Genomic DNA, 16,881 nt, shown 5'->3' on the forward strand with positions numbered 1-16,881 from the left:
AGGAGACAGATGTAGAGAACATCCTGGCCATGACTCACACTTCTCCTCGTGCTACTCACCGATTCCCAAAAGTTAAGATTCTTCTACTCCCCCTTCCCCCCTTGCAGCCCCCCCCCCGCCACCACTTCTACCCCCGTATCCTAACAGCGCCCCGTGAGTCAGAGAGTCTGAACTCTATTCCCCACCAGACACAAACCCACAATGCAGTGGGTTATACATTCCTGTTCGCTCAAATGTGGTTTTTCCAGACCAGGCCACGCTCCGGTCACCTTGTTTATCTGCCCTGTTGTATCTGCAGTGATTTGCAGCTCCACAGATGACCGGCTGTCCGGCTTTCTGCTGTTCTCTCGCGTTCATCTCTCTGGACAAGCAATCGGACGATGAGGAAAGATTTGCTCCGTGTTTCTGCAGGCATCATCAGTCTCCTAATACTCAGATTCTGACACGTGACTGAGGACGAAAAAAAAAAAAAAGACAAACACGTCCAGTTTGTTTAAAATCTGGGGGAATAAATATACTTTCCTTGGTTGTAATTTGGCTGTGATCCAAAAGCCAATCAAAACTAAGGAAGGAGCTGAGCAGACCACACTCCTTCCAGTCACTGGATACTTATCCCCAAGACATATTACAAGGCTTTTCCAATTGCAAGCAATAACGAAAATATAACCACTGACATTCAAGGCTTTTACTCTCTGGGAATTCTGTTTGGCAGAGTTATGCGCTTATCTGTACAGCACTGCGTAACTGCTGGAGAACATTTCACTGCCTTAATAATAATTAGATTTACATCATATTAAAAGGGAACAGCAGTCTGAATTCCAAACTATTTGCAATTGTCCCAAGTGACCTCCAAAAAACAGTCATACTGCCGCTTTAATTGGTGTCCAGAGGAAAATATCATGGTTATAAGGGTTGGTAAAATGTGAGCAGATTCTTTGCAGAACTTTACCACCATTTCAAGGAACAATCTGGCAGCACTGGACTGAAAAGTGATGTCAGGTTTGAATTAAACCAGGTAATTTATACCGTATGTTTGTAATTGGGTATAAGTACTTATTGTTACATGAGGACATTGTGTGTTTAAAATTGGCCATCTTTTCTCAATATTTTCCACAAAAGTTCTGGTTCAGAAACAATGTGTGGCATCACACCCGATATGAGTTCAAATATTTCCTTAAACATCTTGGCAAACAAAACATTAATTGATCTTTTTAAAAATATATATATATATATTTTGGTGTGTAATGGTGCAACCGTTTGTCAAAACTGATAATCTTTACAAATGAATTTTTCCCACTGGAGCAAAAGCGGATAAAACGGTGGATTCAGTCACAGTGGTCCAGCTGGTGGAAACAGTGGCTGTTTAAATTTAGTCAGAGGAATGTGAAAGGTCATAAACTAGAATGCTTTTGGGTTTTGGCCTTCAGATGAACCAGTTAACTCACTAGAGAAATAAAGATGAGCGAAGCAGCCTGAATAAATGTACATGTATACATAAGAGGGCCTAAAAGGCATAGTTATTGACTTCTAGTATTTGTTTCAGTTCGCTATTCACTCAAATTCCAAATGGTTTTAACCATGTTTCCAGTTGCAAAAGCATATATTCTTACATTTAAATACTTCCCTGTAATTGTACCAGGTCATGTGGCAAACCAAAGCAATATATCAAATTTGGAAGTAGGAGAAACAGCAAAATTGAGAAATGAGATTTGACCTTAAAGTTACCCTGTGTTCTTCCTCATCTATCTGACCCACTAATCACAAGTCCCAAAATGCCCCCAATAGCACACCACCATGTTCCCCACGCCCCGCCCTGATTACAGCTTTCTGATTGGTCCTAATTGACTGCATATGTGGCCCGCGTTCACAGCGAAGAGACACCGTAGTGCGACACGCACAAGCGCACCAAATGAGACGCGGCTGCTTCTACAAAAATACGCTTGAGTGCAATGTGTTGCACTGACCGCAGCTCGTCTAAAAATATCAAAAAAGTCAAAAAAGCTCAAACTTCGTGAATTAAATGGCCGCAAAACCACCCCTCGGAACCCAGACAGTTAGATCGAACCAGTAAAACAGGAGGAAAAAGGGGGTGAAAGGGAGCAAAACCGAGCACATAAATCACACCCCAAAGCCTGCATTATAATGACATGCTCACATAAATGCAGGGCAAACGATTCCTCGCAATTCTTAAAAATAACTTTGCCAAACGAGGCCTCTCTGCCGAAGCCGTGTCTCTCAGAGGCCTGGATCGCCACAGGGAGCGAAGATACGAGGCAGGAAAGAGCCCTCATAACAATGACCCTTGTTTACACTGGCAGAGCACAGCTTTGTTTTCACTGGGCTCTGCAGACCAGTGTGCGTGTGCACGCGTGTTGGTGTTTGTGCTGACCAACGCTGAAAATATTCGAAGCAAAACCTTGCAAGCCGAAGGGGATATAATGAAATATTAGAGCCTAATTATCTGAGGTGAGATCAAAACTGTGCCAATTACTTTAATGTAATGTAGCCCTTGAGAACATGCAAGAGTGGAGGGGATGAGGGGCTCGGGGGGCTGCAGGGGAATAAACATTTACAGCATTGTTTTAAATTCCCTGTTTGGCTCTGAAACCGAACATATGTAGTGTGTTTAGGGGGTGGGGGGGAACACACTGAGACAATGTGCTGGCATCTTGTTGGAAGTCTGAGAATAAACTGCCTGGTTTTAATTAGCACACAGCCAGTGCCCACTTAATCTACATCAATAAAGCGCTGATTAAAGCTCAAAACTCAACTCATGCACACAACAGGGTAATGATTCAGTGAATCTGTTCAATGTTTATTGACACATGGAAACAAGAAAATGTTTTATTCTCTTTTGGCTCTTTCTCTCACCTCCCACGGACACGCAGACAGACATCTCCATGCACACATGCACGAACTCATCCACAAACCCAAACACACACAGTCATTTTTCACTTAGGTAATGGCATTCCTGCGGAATAACAAGCGAGGTGAACAGGGCAGGAGCTGAAGGTGTCGAGAAAGCTTCTCAATTCTCCCTCCCCCAGTGTAACGCCATAACAGTATCCAGATGACAACAGCCTTATTGAGGTTGAGTGCGAATGTGTGTCAATTTTGACATCTTATGAGAGACACACAATGCATGGACATAACACAGTATAAAGATGTGAGTAGGCATGAGTGTCTAAAAGACCAGAGGCTGGAAAAGTTTATTTACCACCATAAAAAAAAAAACAGAGATGCTAACTCTGCATCTGTGGGAATAAATGGCTTAAAAACTGTCGACTTGTTTTATGTTTTCATCAATTTCCTTAGATTAGGGTCTGTATGTCAGAGGGCATGATTAACTCACTCACTCTTGTATTGTGTATACAAAGCAGATCAGGTTTAACAGCACTAATGTGAACACCACCGGGGGACTGACGGTCTGTGCTAAGGCCTTTTTCTGGTTCTGCTCCAATTTTCTGCTAGCTTAAGCCATGCAAATTACTTTATTGCTTTATTAGGTTTAGAGTTTAGAGTTTAGAGTTTAGCGTTTAGCGTGTGCTAGGAAAGAGTTACAAGCCACTATCATTGTGGTAATTTTAGAGGAGTACTGAAGCAAAAGGCCAATTGGTTCAACAGTTTTACTTTCGCACCTTCCACAAATATTGACATCCCCGGTAAATGTGTCTACAAAAGCCCTTAAAAAAAACCCCGTAGATCCTGGATTAAAAGTTAGGAGACACTGCGATCAACCTAGAGCAAAAGAGGCTACATAAAAAATGAATAAGCAACTTAGGTTATAACATTTGTTACTGACTGGACCAACAGGAAAGAAGTCAGATTTTGACAACTCATTTTTGTGACCTGCCTTGAATAATTGGTTGGTCAAAACATAAAGTGGACCACAATTCTTCAGAACAAACTTTGGTTTGTGGGTTGTTACTAATTATTTGAATGGCATCCATACCTCTAATCTTCTTCACGAAGCAAATAGATGGAAAACTTATAAAAACAGAAACTAGTAATAGCCCACAACAGGACATCTAGAAGAACTATAACAAATGCTATTCTTAGAAAATCTCATACAAAAAGTCTTGAAAAAATATTTAAATGTGCTACAAAATTACTTTTGAAATTCAAAGTTCTGCCAAAATTAAAAATGATTTAAAATGAACTTCTACAGCTCTTTGAACACCTTGTGTTGAACACCATGTGTCAATATAAATGGGTGTGGAAATCTTGAGTTATTCTGTGTTTTTCGGTAAAAAATAAAATGTCACAAATGTTACTTTACATTCAAGACAAGGAGAACTAATAATTGACACTTTGTGAAATCAATAAATTCTCTTTTTTTAGAACAAGTTTGTCCTACAGTTGCATCTTTTATTTTTTACAGGTTTACAGAGTGACAGTAGCTCAAAAAAAGACAAATGGTGATACAATCCTGAGAGAAAATAGCTTCACTCTCTACTTTTCAGCCTCACTTCTATTGTATGCCCAAATTCAGCTCCAAAACGCAGCAGTTACGATTTTAATGGATAGCATTCTGTCTTCTGTGGGAGACACATGGATGTAAATGTATGCATACACACACACACACACACACACACACACACACACACACACACACACACACGCTAAGACTCCACAAACTGGCTTCAAATTGTGATCGCTCTCACCTCACCACAACCATTCGTTTCACTCCACAGCCCCAGCTGTTTTAACTATTTAAATGCTCCTCATTCTCAACACAAGCCCTTACACACACACAGGGTATCATTAATATACATGCAGTGACAGAAATAGACAGAATAGGGTCATAATCATGTAAGAAAGACTTTATTCTTGTACTCTCCCTCAGATCCCACACAAACATGTAAATTATTTTATATCTCTGACGCTAATAAATCAAAAATAAATGTGCCAAACTCTTATATGGACTAGAAATGTTGTCGCAGGAAGCAGATTGGATCTCTGTTGCTAATGTGGCTGTTTTCATCAGCCGAAAGCAAGAGGAACTTGTCTGAGGCTGAAATCAGCAAAGCTCATCATTATCTGGTGTCCATCTGCAGATCAACAAGGATGTACCCAATGCTGAATCATCAAACCAAATCCACCAGCCTAAACTCACTCTTTCGTATCAGAGTTATGATCTCATGGGGGCTGTTTTCATAGGCCCACGCAGCAGCTGAGGTCACCAAATGACTGAATCGCCTGCAAACCACCAAGATGCAGACGTGTCATTTGTTCTCACTGACATAAAAGGGAGAAGTCTCAGTGCGAATGTTGCAGGATGCGTGTGGGCAAAATAAGACTTAAAGGCAACATGCAACAAGCATGCCCTGGCAACTGTCAAGGCTGTTCTGAACAATGGTGCTATCTTTAGCTTAGGACAACAACTGGTTGAACGAAGGCGACAATAACATCAGCAACTGAAAGGAATCTACTGGTGCATAAAGCTCCAAGATTAACCGCTGCTAAATTTATTTCCCATAACGCCCAACAACAAACTGACGTACAGCATTTGCAGTTAGGAAAACAAATGAACAAATGAACTAGAAGAACTGATGATTATAAAATGACAAGACAACTTTATTTACATGTCCTTCTCTCAGTGTGTATGCTAGTTAACTGTTGCTTTTCACAGCTACAAATGAAGGAAAACAATGCAATCTCAGGTTTTGCGACATAACACAATAATAGCATGCAGAAGTAGAATCTGATAAGGATCGTCTTTATCAGATGTTTGGATTGATTTTGAGTTTGATTAACAGAATTAAAATATGTAATATTTAAGGGAAACCTGTTCAACCTTTCAAGCTTTCCGTTAAAAAGTTGATTTCACAGCAGCCTTTGTCACAAGATAAACGAGAGATTCCCGACAACTAACTGGCTTCTCAGTAAACACACAACAGAAGTGAATTAAATTACAAGCTGTTGTCTTAGACACCAGAGGACCAAATTATAGAAGCATCACAAAGCATCTTCTTTCAGCATCTGTGCATCATTATGTACTCTATGATTTGATGCGGAACATCTCATTCTGTTCGTTATTCAGGTAAAAACACCAGCGCCTGCCTGATGTGTGTAAACTGTATATCACTGGCGTTACTGTGCTCTGTCATCGTCAAGCAATTATACAAACCATAAGTGAGAATGATTACGGCCACCAGATCTCAGATAAGTAATACCTTACTGTATTACGCAAACAGACAATCAGTGATAACTTAAGCATCATCACATTAAAACCGCCGCGTGGGAGTGCGTATCTAAATGTGAGAAACGTTCCCCCCCCAGGGAGTTATTCATTAGAGGTGGATTCTGGAAAGAGATACTGATAGCGAAGTCTGGCTCAGTCTAAGTTTATCATCTGTTTAATCATAAGACACATGAGATTACATAATGGGAAAAACTGCAACACCGTTTGTTTAGTCTACTGTTAAACACTATGCTGGAGTTTTAAGTGTCCAAAACATCCTTTTAGAAGGAATTGTTACACAGTAATGGAAATGAAAGGGTGAATGGTAAGAGGAAGAACAGAGTACAAAAATAGAGACAAGGATAAAGGAAACATCTGGTGGGCATAAAAAAGGAGAAATTACTGACAGAAAGCAGGAGAAATAATTAGTAAACTATGATGGAACAAAAATCTAGATGATGCAGATAATAGATATGTAACCCAGTCCTAAATAAAGGTGTTTTGTGTTGAGTTAGGTTCATGGAAGGTGTAATAATTTAGGTGCTTTATTTTAGTTAATCATTGCCGGCCTAGGTGGACATTAAAGTGTGGGCCTACATTAACTTACCATGAGTTTTGTGAAACAAAGACTGAAACATTTGACATTTTGTGAATTTATTATATGTTATAATATATGTTATAATATATGTTCGAATCTCAAACAGGTGTGTGTGTGTGTGTGTGTGTGTGTGTGTGTGTGTGTGTGTGTGTGTGTGTGTGTGTGTGTGTGTGTGTGTGTGTGTGTGTGTGTGTGTGTGATTTTAAGAATAGTATTTGGAGGTTATTATTCTTACTGAGAGCTGTATTATTGGGTGAAAAGAATAGAAAGTACTGGTGTATTATTACTCTAAGGTGAGTGAAACTCAGCATAGGTTTAAACATGAGAGTGTATTAGAGTTATTATTTGTAAGTTAATAGGTTTAACAAACTCAGGGGCCCTTGTTAAGTAATACTTTAACATTGAAACGGTTAAACATTGAAATTATTATAAATCAAATTATACCTAAGCTTCCCATATTTCTTGTATGTCGCATAAAGGTTTGTGATTTGAGACAAATAAAGGTCCAGAATCAACTTTAAACATCAACTTAAAAGTCTTGTATTTTAGCATTTGTGATGTAATCTCCAGATGACTCGAGGCCACCGCATTTGTACCAGGCTGCTTAAAAGCTGCTTCATTTCCTCACATCTGGAGCCACATAGGAAACAGTCCACATCTACAGACCAGGAATATATGCAAAACTGATACATTGTATGCCACCAAATGCATTTGGACCACATACGAGGTGCAATTACCAGACTAACCCTTTCCCAGCAGAGAATTTCTAACATGATTCTACTGTCAACTATTATTAGAACCAGATCCATAGTTAGACAGTAGTAGGCAGGTGTTACTACAGAATGCACTCAGCAGCTGTTTGTGATCAACAGACAGAGAGGAGAGACAGTAAAAGAGAGCAGGACAGCCTCTATAAACATGCCCTGTCTTCATTTCAAAGGGGAATGAGAAAGTTTTTAGACAGATCCCACAGTGATTCTTGGGTCAACCGATCAAGGTAAAGACTCAAATTTATGTCCGATGTGTTTCCACTCACACTGCAGAGATGTTCTGGTTGTCTGTGTTGCAGTCTATATTTCCTAAAACAACGAGTACGTGTGCTGCCGTTTCCGGTGACTCCAGTCGACACAGCCGTGGCTTTTAAACAGCTTGAGACCAAACAGATGTGGAGGCATGTCCCCGGGGTTAGGAGAGAAAGAAAGACGGAGCACAAGAGATCAGCCGAGAGAGGGACGCTAGACTCAGAGACAGCTCCAGACACTTTTACAACAGTCTTTAAAATAAACACCTGCTGCGGCTGAAGGGCTTTGCACAGACCAGAGAACCTGCACATATCTCCACACATAAACAATCCTCATGAGCAGTTCAATAACGACATTAGATTTGTGCAAGTTTTACAGGGAACAGTCAAGTATTTTAACAACAACTGTAAATTCTGTTGTCTTGAAAACTACAAAAGACCTCGGATGGACAGCCAACTGTGGCTGACAGAGGAAGAAAATGCAATTTGATCTGAAAGGACGGTCTTTTCTTACAATCCCTTTTGCTGATTTGACATAAGCCAGACTTGCATGAGCACATACACAACGCAAATGTCACCATTTGACACATTATGCTCAACTGTATAAGAGAGAGTAAATATCCAGCACTCAGCTGCCAGACTGAGCAAGGGGAAGACAAGAAGTAAGGCAACTGTGTCTTACTGTGGCAAAAAGAAAAACTGACTTTCTCGAAGGAGCGATTGAGGTAAGTTGGCTTGAAACCACATTTAATATCTGTAGATGTTTTGCTGAGCAGAGAAATTGCACCAGGAAAGAAACGCATATGAAAATGGAGAAAGTTGATCTGCAATTGTGTATTTACAGAGATATCATATAAGACTTAATCTGACTTTGCTTAATAAGTATTTGTTCCATTTCCACAGCAATGCATTCCTAACAAACAACACGTCTGTTGTTTCTTCTGTAATCCAAACATTTAGCATGCATTCTCGCTAAAAGGTAAAAGTGCATGAAGTATGAGCATCAAGTTTTTGATTTATCAATTCCCGAAACTACATACATGCCAATGAAAAACAAAAAAAAAAGCCTTGTAGAAGCACACGCGGGGTCATTGCAACCCTGTCAGACTGCATACAGGGTAAAAAGCTTACAGGGTCCAATGGACCCCATCTCTTAAGTTAGCAAATTCTTGCAAATGTGAAAAAATACCATCTCAATATCCAGATAATTTGGAGGAAGCTAAATTCAGTCCCTTAAAGTCCTGGGTACACTGTGGCTAAGCCAAGTGCAACTCAGAAAGCTGGCTGAGCTTTAGCTGATGCAAACACTGTGAAAGAAGAGTCCAACTTTTCAGTGTGGGCCTGTGGATGGAAAATTCCCTAGAGGACAGGTGCGTTAAAAGCTAAAGAAAAGTTCAAACGAAGCGGCTTATGGACTGTTCAAGACCCAAAAGTAGTCAAATGGACTTTTGACAGAAAGTGTTTTCTAAAAAGTTTTCTTTTCTTCTCGCATGCAAGGTCGAAGTATCTATTGGAGAAAAAACAAACACTTTTCGAGCATTGTTCCATTAGAGCATACAGAAAAACAATAAAATGGAACGTTTACGTACCTAACAAATTGACATAAAATACCCCATTACTAAATCAAACGTGTCAAAGTAACATGCTCCATGTGAATCAGTGCTGCAGAAGAAAGTGGTTCCCACACTGTTTTGATGAACCACGTTTATTATGTCACACCCGAATCACATGCAGCCACATGGGCCGCTCCGTACCAACATAAAAGCCTGCCAGCGTTAGCATAGCAGTTAATCATAAACCCCACAACAGCGCACACTCCCCAAAACTAGCAGAACCCAATCTGGCACCGGGTGTCATGTTGCAGGCAGGAAACAGATGGCCTACTGGGAGAAAAAAAAAAAAAGTAGAAAAAAGTATGCCAAACAAGGACACAAAACTGCTTTTCCTCCCACTTTTTCTCTTGCCATTCCTTCTTCCATCATCGCTTGCATCTCTGTTGAAGGGAAAAGGAAGGGAGTACAACCGCTTTGGTGCTTAGAGTGCAGATCAGTGGGCTCTGGCTCGAGATCAGAGTGATGGATGTTCTCTGGGAGATTTTATAAATATCAATCCTGCAGGATTGCACTGTACTCAGCCACACTGGAGTTTTGAGCCTGCAGGCTATTTAAGACAGACTCTGGGACTAATACCAGTGGGAGAAAATAGATTTGAAGCCTTTAGCGAAAAATAGAATTATCCAGAGATACGCTTGACATTCACACTAAGGATTAAAAACTAATTTTAGTCTTCAGTGCCTTGCAAAAGTATATCGCTTGAAATTATTCTAATTCTGCCACCCGAATACCACAAATATCAAGGTTGCTTAGGGAATTTATGCGAGGGTGAAATTTGGTGGTGGCAGGAGCATGCTGTTTGATACCAAAGTTCAGACCTAAATCAAATAAAAAAATCTGTTTGAAAAACGGGGATTTAAAATTGATTTTCACAGATGGTCTCAATCCACTTTAACTTACCTTATTTAAAAAAATATATTTATTTTTAGGAACAAAATTACTAGCCGTGCATCTTTTCCGCTACATTTTAGAATTTTACACTACTGGGTCAGTCTTTCACATTAAATTTCCAATAAATACACAAAGTAAGGTGTTAAAAGTTTGTGGTATGATGTTGCATGAATTACATTGAGTCTGCCACTTTTAAAAAAGGCTGCTTGCAACATTAAGTAACAAGTTACACACTCAGAAGTAGTAAAGACTGCGTGTGTTAGGTTTACTTCCTCCTGCTTCACCCTATGTGGCCTTTGCTTGGAACACAGAGGAGGCCTATAAGCAGCAGAATGTAGATAACCTTTGACCCAGAACACAACAATTACAGATCAATATTGTCTGAAGAAGAACCATCTGCCACGTGATAATTGGACTGACCCCGGCTGTTTCAGGCCATCATCCATCACATGTTTACTTAACTCTGCGTCCTGTGTTTTGCCCAAATTGCCATTGTCAGATCTTTATCAACAAAACAGAGCGCTCACACCAAAACCTTCACAGATCATGTAACATTTAGGAAATCTTGGTCCTTCAGACAAGAACTTTGATAGATTTAGATTATCAGTTGGATGTGTAGCAAAAAAGGTCACAAAGTAAAAAAAAATTCAAGATTAAGTCAAATTTTTAAAAACAGTTCAATGTAGTTTTCACATTCTAAGACTTAAAACAAAGAGATAATGTAATCACATTTGGCATGCTTTTATTTAAATAAAAAAAAATGTAAATACTGGAGGTGTGCAGAAAAAGATTTAACGCATAATTTGTGAAATATCCTTAATTAGAAGAACTTAAGAGGCCATTTTTAAAACGTGTCTGTTAATTTGTAAAGCTTGTAACACACCATCAATAAAACTACTGACGAAATGCAACCCAAAACCCATGGTTAAAGTGTAAAAAATGTGCTTCATGTGGCCTGACTTACACATGTTTAGATAGAAACCTCTCCTCTAATGAATGTTCACTAAATTTGCACTCTGTAATCCTGCTTCAAAACAGTTCAAGCTTTATAGGAGGTCTTAGAGGTTGGTTCAGGGTTGTTTAGGCTTTTCAAAAGTCTCCAGGCTTCTAATAAACAGTCAGGCGAGCTAAAATATAAAAACACTTTACCTCATCCTCTATGACTCTTTCTTCTTTCTGTTGGCATGCGAGCATGGCATAACATCAGTTCATTTATTTGTACTACAATTGAACTCTATGACAATTATTTAAAAAAAATAATTACAAATGTCTCTCCTTTCTTATTTAATCTCAGTTTCAATAAGCATTCTTTTTTTTTTTTTTTTCAATCCAGACACTGAATACTTGTCTGAAACAAATTTTTACTTTGTTCTGCTCACTCAACAAGTGTTTTCTTGGCTCAAAGCAATCTTCGCCTCTCAGAACAAATTGAGCTTAATAGGGGTGAGACTGGGTGAGGTGACAGTGGGGAGGAATGAGGGGAAAGCAAAAATAGGGCTGTAAAAACACCACATGCTATTCTACACCAGTATCCAGGTCGAGAACAGAACAGCAAAATGAACACATCCAACTAAAAGGTTTAGTATACTTATTACTTTGTATAAGTGTTGTTTTTTTTTGTCTTCAATATTCTGGATTCTCATTAAATTATGTAAAAATCCTGACATCCTCACTTGGGGGTGACAGGGTTAAATGCCCTTTCCTTACTGACATACTTGGGCCAACTAGACGTTTGCAAAACTTAATATAACTACATGAGTGGTTATACAATTTTTTAAGAGTAAAGTGAACAATTGCATTTCCAAAAGCATACAAATATTATCTGCAAACAAACTTTAAAAACCAATACTGTTGGTACAGTGTTGTTTTATTAAATGCATAAAATGCACATACTTAGTAATCTCCCAAAAGCTGCACTTCTGATTAACAAATGCACATAACTTTTTTCTACTAATCTGGGACAAAATTGCTACAGAGAACAAAACATGATGTTACATGTGTATACCCCCGAAAAGAAGCCAGTATCAAAAAGGCACCTATTTAATTTAATGCGAGCAGTAACTGGCAGATAGCTGTTGACCAGCGTCCAGAATACACAGAGCTGGTCAGACAGGGAAGTGAGCAAACATACACACCTTGAGCAAAAAGCCTAACACATACTCACAAAGAAGGTATGGGCCTCAGTACTGGACTTTTTCCACTTTACCTCATGCTGCAGAGCTTTGGTTTAATTACTTGGTCTACTGTTAAGGGTCTTCTACTGCCAACACATTTATTCTTTTGCAAAAGAGCTGTGTCCTTCACCCTCAACATGGGGCCTGGAAAAAGGTACAGCTAATGTCAGAGGAGGAACAAAGACTTGAAGAGAAACTGTATTTTCTACTGAGATACATTCAGTCGAGCTGCTACAACACTTCTTTCAGTGCTGAAGAATCACAAGGAGTTATCTTTGGCCATTTCATACTTTGACGTTTTGCTCATTTCATGCTTAATATTTTCAGAAACAAAAGTCACTGTCCAACAAAGAATTCATTTCTGCCCAGCAATGTTTTATGAAGTTTCCAACTTGAGAAGATATCAATACTGCCAATGTGATGTTTCTAATCTTTCATGGACAATTGCATATTACCAAATGTCATCAGCCTTTTTATAAAATGTCAGAATTATGAGTAAGTTTGGGAACACACACAGAGAAATCTGTATACAGTTATTAATGTCAACCTTGCTGATCACGCTTATTGTTAACAGAAAGTATTACAAAGATAAGTTTAAAATGTCAACTCCATAACAATTTGTTTTATATTAGTACATCACTGTTGCTCTGCAGTCATGCCAGCGATGATGAACCGAATACAGGAGGTTGGCAAGAGAACTATTAATGTCACAATTGACCTACTTTCAGTTTCAACAAGAGGAGGAGTTTCAATGCGTGAAACTGTGACGATGTTACAATTGATACTGAAGTAACTCTATCTCTCTTTTATTGGTCTTTCGTGACTGTGATGTAAGGGAGACAAGTGCACTACATGAGACCCTTTCTCTTGCTGGCAGAAGGAAGGCTTTGCTCCTTGATCACAACCTCTGGATCCAAAAATATTCAGGTGACTCTATTGTATTTGCCCCAGTCAAAGGAATACACCTGGTTTGTGGTTTTATTCGGAATTCTGAAGAAGGAACCTTATAATTATAGGTTTTCTAAGATTGCTGTTGACAGACTGTCGCTCTCTGCTATCCCTCCAAGCAGAAGATATGTTTTAATCACAAATAATCCTGCAAGGTGAGACTTTCTTCTTCATGGGTAATTTTCCTTCCCTTTTTGGTACCTAATCTATATATAAAACGGTGCCAAAAACATTACATTCTAAAATCTCCCATTTTCTTAAAACAATTTCCATCTAAGCTAAATGTAGCTAAGGGCTACGGCATTTCCAAGACAAAGCTTTCTGTGTTCGCATAGTCAGCCACAACGAACTGCTGACAATTAACCATTGATATTGTTATTTATAGTGCTATGGCCTCAAAAGAGATAGTTTTAACAGCAAAATGTCAGATTCTGTGCATTTAAGCCACACTCTTGGTGCTCCAAATTATTAATTAATCAGTCACTGAAGTAGTAAGTAAGTACATGAATAAGAAAACAAACAGATTACAAATCAATTTTTGAAAAAGTTTGATTTGTAATTCAGTCAAAACATTTTAAAACCTAAACAACATCAGGCTTGTATTTAAATGAAATAACGGAGACTGAACTGTCTGGCTATTATCATCCTGATATACATGGTGCCATGACTTGTAATTTTGATCAAAATTACTAGTTTTACTAATAATTGACCTAAGGAATCATTTATAGTTAATCATAGCCAAATCTAGACTCCTATTGTGGCACAACAACAGTCTTTCACAAATGGTGTTACAAAAATAAAACACTATCTACTCAAGGCAGGATGGCAAAAGATAAAAATCTGAATCTTTATATCACCACAAGATGAAACAAACTGGGACTTGTAAATGTAATTTCAGAGCATTAAGGTGATGAATTTCTGTACTCTGTGTGGGTGAGCCTCTGTAACCTGTCTTACCTCAGTGACTTGAATTCTACCTCAATCTGGACGACATACCCTGCAAATTTTACTGGGAGATAATTTATTGCCTATAGCAATAGAGGTCCCCATAAATCCCTCAATATGGAACCAGTCCAGGCAGTAACCCGGACATCAGAGGAAAGACAAAAGCACAGGTGCTTTTTTTTTTAAAGAGGACAGAAGAAGTCTCTTTGACCTAACAATTGTGGCAGAGTACAAAGAACTGGCCAAAGAGGAAAGAAATTTCTATTAAATTACCTTAAAGAGAAGAAGAACCAAAGTAAGTAGTGCAGACCTGCAGCACATAAAACTTGATTGTGTGGCTCCTAGAAGCAAAATATTAGATGTTGTTTGACAATGGAGACATACAATAAAATAGTACATGAACTCGTAATGACCAGTCTATATAAAACCCAACATGTAGATGCATGTTTGTGTTAAAATAATTTTTAGCCTCTCGGGAATAGTTATCCCAACATATTTTCATAAATAGAGTATTTCTTGAAAATTACAACTGAAGTGTGAAGAAAAAGGTAAGAGGAAGGATGGAAAAAGAAAACACTTCTTAAGGAGAACTGAAGCCTTGAGGAATGCATGCTGGGCCGCAAAAACAGAGAACAGAGAAGGAAAGGATAAAAACTAAATCAAGGGTAGAAGGGGAAAAAAACCGAAGGGGGTCAAAAAGGGCTTTTCTTTCTGTGAGAGAATCAGACCAAAGCTCAGTACAGTGCCAGGTTATATTCAGACTAGACAAGGTAAATGAAGCCACTTGATTAAAAACAGCAAAGAAGGGTGGTAGTAGGTGCAGTAGAGACGGGCCCCCACTAAGATGAAGAGATGCTCTGACTCTGCTGCCTCTCTGCTTTTAGAACTGAGCCATAGGTCTTATCTAGAGACCAGACCCAAATCCAGACTGATTAGCGCAGCACCGTGGAACATAAAATCACAGAGAAAGAGTTACAAAAGGTTAGACAAAGAATAACAGAAAGATAGAGAAACATGTTCCGTTTGCCTATTAATCATTTTCGCTGCCCTCCCAATCTCTCCCTACATCTACAAAGTACTAATCTGGAATAACAAACAGAGGCAAACCAACATCCTGAGTTGCCGGGCTAAATCCTGTGTCTGTGCTGTAAAACGCCTGCCTCACAAATCCTCCCCCTTCCTCTTTTGCTAACACAAACCACACACTAATTCATAAATTACAAACAAAGAGTCCCTTGTGGTTTGGGAGGGTCCAGGCAGACACTGCAAACTGGCACTAAGGGGGAACAGCCGTGCATCAATTAGAAGCAAACCTGACTGGCAGGGAGGGGTAGGTGTGGGTACATGCTTGGAGTAGCAGATTCTCATGCCTTCGCCATCTATGTACGGCTCACATTTGTTTGCAGCATGCAATAAAACAGGCAGACCATTTGGAAGCAATATAAACAACTTGCTCCAAAACTGCTAAGCAAATATTTTGTGCCCGGCCTACAACATTTCACACTTTATTGGTGGCAAGAGGAAATGCTGAATCCAAAACATTTTAGAACACCTCTGCACATGCTAATGTCACAACTGTTCACAGATGGAGACAGGTTCAATATCCAGCTGACGCCTGGCAATAAAATTCAGTAGCGGTGACGCAATACTATCCAGATTGTACTAAACACAGGTGTCAATGCACTCACAATTTTTGGAGGATAGATTAGAAATATGAGCAGACTTTCATCTAGATCACCTTTTTTTAGTCTGAACAGAAACCATCCTCATCCCTGAGAAAACACATATTTCTCCGTTCTTGTGTCTCCTTTCTAACTCCAAAATGCAAGTCTGAAACACAAATACAACACAGTATCAAGCTTAAAACATATTGGGGCCCACGACAGCAGCCCAGGCAACGTCACAACCTGGGCATCTCCTCAAGGGACACTTTTTATTTTGACAGGAAATATTGTAGCATATAATTGCTGCATGGACTTGTGTCATGCGCTTTATAATTAATACTAAATTCTTCTGGTTGCTATCAAAATCATAAAGTAGTGAAAATGAGAATAGCAAACAAAATAGTGAAATAAAGTGACAAAAGTATGGATTCATGTGGTTGAAGCACCGTAGGAGCAACATGGTTGTTTGTCTTTTGGACTTAAGAGTTCAAAAGAAGCTGCAACAGTCCTATGACAGCATTTTGAAGAGATGTCAACCAGGATGTAGGACAGCAGTGCTAAAATTAGCAATACACTTAATAACTGTACACAGAAAATTCATACCAAGTGATACATTTTCAAATTCAGATATGATTTTGATTCATTTGCTAGACCTTGTTATACTTGAAATTTCAATTTTTAACTAACGAACAGTTAGACACATAAAATTTACAATTTTGAGCCATAGAAAATAAAGAAATAGTAACATAGGTAAGTGTTTGTTCAAACCCTTAGGGCTGTAATCCTGGAATAATACTAATGTCAGTTTTTTAATCAATAAATCAGTTACCTAAATACTAGATA

At 38.9% G+C, this 16,881-nt stretch overlaps 1 protein-coding gene across 3 annotated transcripts in view; it reads right to left on the minus strand.

Moving 5' to 3' along the window:
- The window catches only part of eva1aa (eva-1 homolog A, regulator of programmed cell death a), a 67,064-nt gene that overhangs the window by 6,465 nt on the left and 43,718 nt on the right, over positions 1 to 16,881 (minus strand). The window contains exon 1 of one of the 3 annotated variants that reach the window (XM_081602112.1): positions 270 to 4,058. The exons of the other annotated variants lie outside the window; for them this stretch is intronic. Within the exon in view, the coding sequence (XP_081458238.1) occupies positions 270 to 357 (88 nt within the window). The 5' untranslated portion in view covers positions 358 to 4,058. Of the gene's footprint in view, positions 1 to 269; positions 4,059 to 16,881 lie in introns of those variants that run through there. 3 annotated transcript variants of the gene reach the window in all.

Source organism: Poecilia reticulata, chromosome 21, assembly GCF_904066995.2.
Source record: "Poecilia reticulata chromosome 21, P_reticulata-male-v2, whole genome shotgun sequence".
In the NCBI taxonomy this organism is placed as follows: Eukaryota; Metazoa; Chordata; class Actinopteri; order Cyprinodontiformes; family Poeciliidae; genus Poecilia; species Poecilia reticulata.